The sequence below is a fragment of the Vigna unguiculata genome, chromosome 9 (genome assembly GCF_037176805.1).
Source record: "Vigna unguiculata cultivar grain cowpea cultivar isolate G323 ecotype 2 chromosome 9, ASM3717680v1, whole genome shotgun sequence".
Taxonomy (NCBI): domain Eukaryota; kingdom Viridiplantae; phylum Streptophyta; class Magnoliopsida; order Fabales; family Fabaceae; genus Vigna; species Vigna unguiculata.
In genome coordinates, this window is record NC_140800.1 from 1,427,242 (window position 1) to 1,433,843 (window position 6,602).

At 37.1% G+C, this 6,602-nt stretch overlaps 2 protein-coding genes across 2 annotated transcripts; one reads left to right on the top strand and one right to left on the bottom strand.

Annotated features, from left to right (window-relative positions):
- Positions 1–787: 787 nt before the first annotated feature.
- On the top strand, positions 788–2,606 carry LOC114163781 (isoflavone 2'-hydroxylase-like). Its single transcript, XM_028048095.2, has 2 exons — positions 788–1,756; positions 1,847–2,606. The coding sequence occupies exons 1-2, from the start codon at positions 851–853 to the stop codon at positions 2,453–2,455; spliced, it is 1,515 nt and encodes a 504-aa protein (XP_027903896.2). The 5' UTR covers positions 788–850; the 3' UTR covers positions 2,456–2,606.
- A 211-nt stretch (positions 2,607–2,817) lies between these two features.
- Positions 2,818–6,214, bottom strand: LOC114163782 (serine carboxypeptidase-like). The gene is made up of 9 exons (XM_028048096.2): positions 5,867–6,214; positions 4,985–5,153; positions 4,688–4,807; positions 4,282–4,425; positions 4,016–4,166; positions 3,830–3,918; positions 3,482–3,743; positions 3,107–3,240; positions 2,818–3,023 (listed from the first exon to the last, which is right to left on the bottom strand). The coding sequence occupies exons 1-9, from the start codon at positions 6,190–6,192 to the stop codon at positions 2,919–2,921; spliced, it is 1,500 nt and encodes a 499-aa protein (XP_027903897.1). The 5' UTR covers positions 6,193–6,214; the 3' UTR covers positions 2,818–2,918.
- Between the last annotated feature and the right edge of the window lie 388 nt (positions 6,215–6,602).

Sequence of the window (6,602 nt, forward strand, 5' to 3'; positions counted from 1 at the left end):
GTATTGAAACCACAAAAAATATATTAAGATCGTGATCACTGCAGAGAGATTTTCTATAATTTATATTAACAATTTAATTGTGCCGATAAAGAAAACAATTTAATTGTACTGGAGAAAATTGCATGTAATAATGAAAGTTAAGCAAATAATAGACTGTTAATTTTCACGAGAATATATGAAATGAAAAAAATAATGGTTAAAGAAACAATCTTCCAAATCCTGGTCAGTATGCATTTTATAACCTACAATTTATGAAAAAAATATAATTCAACAACTTATGGAAAAAACATATAATTAGATTTTAAATTCATATAACTATAACTATAACTCTTTGTCTTTTTTTTTTTTTGTGTGTGTGGCTATCTATCATTGATATATTTTAAAATGCAGAGTTTTTGTTCTCATGTTATCAGAGAAAAATGTAATATTTATTATTTGTGTAAAATTGATTGGGTTTAATTTAAAACAGCCTACGATGATTTCTACCCAAGAGATTGAACCTGACATCATACATAGTCAAACAGAAATGTATACAAAATCAAGAGTCACGATCTAGAATGATGTCCGGTCTTCTCTTTCAATATTGGCATTCGGACATCACTTAGGATATTAATTTGAATTATGTAAAATAATCTAAAAGTTAATCAATATTCTACCACCTAATGGCTGCTATAACACCACCACAATACAATATTAAACTAAACTAAAATATTCTACTAAAACACCACTGCCGTTATAGCTGCATGTTATCACTCATCACACCTATATAAAGGTGATGCCATGCCACCTTCTTCTTCATTCATCACTCATCAACACACTTAGTTCTCTATCTTCCATAACAACATCAATCATGGGAGTGTCTTCTTTGATGCTGCTCTTCTCTTACTTTCTGCTTTCCCTTCTATTCATAGTTTTCAGTCTCAAGTTCCTGTTGGGAAGCAGAAGACTCCGGAATCTGCCACCGGGGCCAACTCCTCTGCCCATAATAGGAAACCTCAACCTCCTCGAACAACCCATCCATCGCTTCTTTCAACGAACCTCCAAGCACTACGGCAAAATCATCTCCCTCTGGTTCGGTTCCCGTCTCGCCGTCGTAATCTCATCACACTCAGCCTTCCAAGAATGCTTCACCAAACACGACCTTGCATTGGCCAACCGCCTCCCCTCCCTCTCCGGAAAGTACATCTTCTACAACAACACCACCGTCGGCTCCTGTTCCCACGGTGACCACTGGCGCAACCTCCGCCGCATCACCGCCCTCGACGTTCTCTCCACCCAGCGCGTCCACTCCTTCTCCGGGATCCGAAGCGACGAGACCAGGCGCCTGATCCACAGGCTGGCGAGGGAGTCGCGCCAGGGTTTTGCTCGCGTGGAGATAACCTCGATGTTCAACGACCTGACCTACAACAACGTGATGAGGATGATATCCGGGAAGAGGTTTTACGGGGAGGAGACCGACATGAAGAACGCGGAGGAAGCCAGGGAGTTCAGAGAGACGGTGGCGGAGATGCTGCAACTCATGGGCCTGGCTAACAAGGCCGATTACCTGCCTTTCCTCAGGTGGTTCGATTTCCAGAATGTGGAGAAGCGTCTGAAGAGTATCAGCAAGAGGTACGATGCCATCCTGAACAAGATCATTGACGAGAACCGCAGCAACAGGGATAATCGTGAGAACTCCATGATCGACCATCTCCTCAAACTCCAAGAGACTCAGCCTCAGTATTACACCGACCAGATCATCAAAGGCCTTGCTCTGGTAACGCATTCATCATTTTATACTCTCATCATCATCACATAAAAAACACTCTCTCTTTGTTGTGTTAACTCTGTGTGCATTGTTCCACAGGCGATGCTCTTTGGGGGAACAGACTCGTCGACGGGAACCCTGGAGTGGTCGTTGTCGAATCTGTTGAATAAGCCAGAGGTGTTGGAGAAGGCGAGAGAGGAGTTGAAGAGAGTGGTGGGAGAAGATCGGTTGCTGAATGAGTCAGACCTCCCAAGACTTCCTTATCTTAGGAAGATCATACTTGAGACACTAAGGTTGTATCCGCCAGCTCCAGTGTTGATACCGCATGTTACTTCGGAGGATATCAGTGTGGAAGGATTCAATGTGCCTCGGGACACGGCGGTGATCATCAATGGGTGGGCGATGCAGAGAGATCCTGAGATGTGGGATGAAGCGACTTGCTTTAAACCAGAGAGGTTTGATGTGGAAGGAGAGGACAAAAAGTTGGTGGCTTTTGGGATGGGAAGAAGGGCTTGCCCAGGAGAAGCCATGGCCATGCAGAGTGTGAGCTACACCTTGGGATTGTTGATTCAGTGCTTCGATTGGAAAAGAGTGAGTGAGGAAAAGCTTGATATGAGGGAGAACAATTGGATCACTTTGTCAAGGTTAATTCCTCTCCAAGCCATGTGCAAGACACGCCCACTCTACGCTAAACTTTCCTCAAATTAGTTCCTTTTTTTTTCTTTTACACACTTTCCTTATTGTCTAATTTATTATATTCCATCCTTCCACTCTGCAAGTGAGTTATGAATTGCCAATAATGTTGAATGTATTTTTTGTTATTCTTATAGAAATGGTCCAGTTCATTTTGTTGTTTTTAGATTTTCACCACTTTTACAGCCATCTTACAATGTTGCAAAACAGTGGTTCCCGCATCATTCACATAGGATAACACTATATAAGTTTTATACTACGTAAGTCTAATGATTTGTCGACATTTTTCTTGCATGAAACAATAATGAGGATGGTGCACATTGCACAAATCATTAATACGAGTACAGAGTTCAAGAATTGTTTCGAAAAAAAAAATATAAATACCATAATCCAAATATTATTTATACCCCGAAGTCATTTACACAATGATTTTGATGACTATATATTCATGTGTTTGGTTCTGACAAGACTACATAGATTAATTATCTCTTTGAGTGTTCAGTTTCCCTCCAATCCAGCTTTTAAACATCTCAAGTGCAGCTTTTGGTTGATCCATGGGAACCAAATGCCCAGCCTCATATACCTGTCATGGTATCACATTACAAAGAGTTACCAATGTGAAATTAACAAAGCCTCACCGCAGAAGAACACAACACTGAAACAAACCTTGAGAAAAGAGAGAGGTCCATAGCTGTTCAAAGACCCTGCATCTACACCATCAACAACAAATTTCACTGTAGGAGATGTTCCAAACGCCTTTTGGCCTGACCACTGCATTGCATGAACCCACCTTGAGTTTCCTGCAAAATGAGAATCACATCAAGAACTTTTCAACACTAACAAAATCAGAAATGTCAGCAACACTCTTATGAACTCATCCTCTATTTGCTGACTATAGTTTATGGAAAATCACCAAACTTTGTGGGATTCATTTGTATTTAACAAGCCTCATCATGATTCAGTTGTAGTTTTTAATTAGAAAAAGAACTTCATGTAGCATTCTTCAAACAAACTTGTTCCAGATGAATGAATTAGGCTCACCTAACCAGTTGCATATGAGATCTTTTTCCCCTGCATACACAAGTACCTTGATTCCTTCTTCAAGAAGAGTAGGAATCCCCACTTCAAGATTTTTCATCCAATCTTGAAGCATAGCATTGTACACTGTTGAACTGCATGAAACAAACTTCAAGTCACCCCCCACACCTAAAGCACTCTTCACTTTCGGCAGGTTTAGCAGCTTCTCCAAGTCGCTGAAATCATAGCACAGTTCCCCCACACACTTTTTTCTGATGTCATAGTACTGCAATTTGTATATCAGAAGATACAGTAGTAAGCAAATTGAACCGAGTAGGAAATATAAGACCCTGTTCTTTCATGATTACTCACGTTAATGCCCCCGGCAATGGACAATATACTGTCGAATATGTTATTACAAGTATTCAATGCATTATCACAACTTTTTCCACCTTGAGTTTCTGAAAAATCAAACACAAAGTTAAACCTTTTAGTTAGCAAAAGATAGGTGTGTGCATGGAAGAAAAAAAGGGAGAAGAACTCAAGAGGTTGTTGTACCGCAAGTTTTAGCAGCTTGTTCACATTCAGGAATTGACTTGCTTATATCATCATGATCAGCCTTTGTGATAATTCCATTATCTAATGCAAAATCTGGGTATGCTTGGTACTGAATTGCAGGATTTGTTAACCCATTACCAATTGCAAAACCCTGTTGTTGCATCAAATGAATCAACACAAAAAAACCAAGACAAGATAATTAGTAATTAATTAACCTTTCTCAATCCTTCATGATATCAATTGTATTATGAATAGTGCTACTAGACCTTAAGGTTTATATGAATTCCTTGATTTTCTTTGTTTCCTTGGTTAACACGGGATGCAAGAGCAGGAACATAGTGTCCAGCATATGATTCCCCAGTTATATAAAAGTCATTCTTAATGAACTCAGGATGTGCCTTGAAAAACTCCTGTCATTATAATAAAATTGATTTAGCAGATCTTATTCATACACAGACAGCAACAATATCTTATATTCAGGATTGACAAAATTTAAATACAGTTCCATGTATGTTCCCAAGGTTACTTTTTAATCAGATTCATGCAAGTAAAAAGTATTTATATTAAGTTAATAAGGTGAAAAGTTAATTTTAAAATTAAAAACATCATTACAAGTACTTACAAAACTGCAGCGAATGGGGTCAAAAGGGAACTTTATATTAACTTTTTTACCTGCAAAAAGTTATATAAATCATTGCTAACGCCAGTTTCATCATGACGAATGTCACTGTCATCAAAAGTGTAACTAAACCCTGTACCCGTAGGTTGGTCAACAAATAAAATGTTTGATGCCTGCAAAATGAGAAAACATGGTTGATGCTTGAAACAAGAACAGGAAATTGGTGTAACAACTGGGTTCTCTCTAATCTAACCAATTTCACCAATTTTTTTGACCATGTGCTTTATGGTTGAACTATTCATGGCACAGTTTCAGTAAAAGAAAGAAACTTAGAAATTGATCATACAAACCTGATCCCAACCATAATCATTCCATGAAAGAGACAAATTATTGGTAATATGAAAAGGGCCATTCTCATAAAACAAAGCCAATTCACTGCCACAACCTGGTCCTCCAGTTAACCATATCACAACGGGATCATCCTTGCTTTTCCTTGACTCAAAGAAAAAGTAGAACATCCTGCATTTCATAGCAGAAAAAAAAAATCATGATCAAACATATACATCAACATTTAAAAGGATAAAATTCAGTTTAAATGATTAAATAAAATTTCAATTATTATTAACCATTTTCAAACCAATAATGGATCTGTGCTGAGAAAAAACTTGGAAGTGTCCAAACTCGGGATAAATACAATAATTTGATCATTATTACTTGGAAAATAATGATATTAATAATGATATTTCAAGTCAATAGAAATGTGTGGTCAGAACTGAACTCAGAAGTTAGAAGTATCCAAATCCAAGGATGAAGACAATTAATAAAAGAAACTTGTAAAACGCGTCTGATATATATAATAATGATATAATTTCGTGTAAATGACGATATTAAAATTTAATCACACGCATATCACTTGCAGAACAATTCATTATTCCTTAAGATCTATACTTTATAATTGATTATATAACAAAATAACACACTAACAGTAGTAGCAGCTGGTTGGAAAAGAATAAAGTGCTTTAACAATAGTTGACCTTTTTGCTTAATCATTGCATCAGAAAGAGTTCTTTTTTGCTGCAACTTGCAAAGAAAGAACCTTCACTCATCACTCTCAAAGCCTTTTTCTCATCGGAATGATGAGGAAATGATGATATGAGTAACTATGTTATATGAGAAGGGTGCATATATATATATGTGTGTGTGTGTGTATATATATATATATATATATTTACCTTGCAGCTTTGGAACTGGGAAGTGAATAGTAACCTGCATGGTGACCAAGATCTTCAATAGAAGGTCCAGAATCACCGAAAAACGAGAACTTCTTCTCCACGATCTTCCCTGAAACAAAACCTTCACCGTCACCTTTGAGAATGTTTACTGGGTCCTTTGGGGAAAGGTTGAAGCTTCTTATGAGCTTTTGTGCTGGTGATTGATGTGAGTTTACAGGGTCATGGGTGAGACGAGAAGTTGCATAGGAAGAAGAAAGTGACGCGAAGAAAAGGAGAACAAGAGACAGAAACACTTTGGAGAGGGTTAACGTTGGTGATGGAACCATGTTGTTTGAGTATGTGGAAACTGTTTACCAATGGTTTCGAATTTATAGTGTTCACGCAAAGCGAAGGGCTCCACCACTTTTTTTCACCATCTAGTGTTTCGGAAAATCTTAATTGTAGATTTCATTTTATTTTATTGTAATCATTACCCGAAAATTGTATTTTTTTTGGAAATAGGGATAATTAAATTAACAAAATTGGTTGATAGGTTCTCATTAAAATTTGTATATAAATAGAGATATTGAAAATTTTATTCATGATTAGTACAAAAACTTGTATACATGACAATTCATTTATATGAAAATGGTAATCATGAAGTCTTTAAAATTTGTATATAAATAGATATTGAAATATTTATTTATGATTAGTATAATTTATTTATGATTGGTATAAAAAGTTGTATCCATGCCAA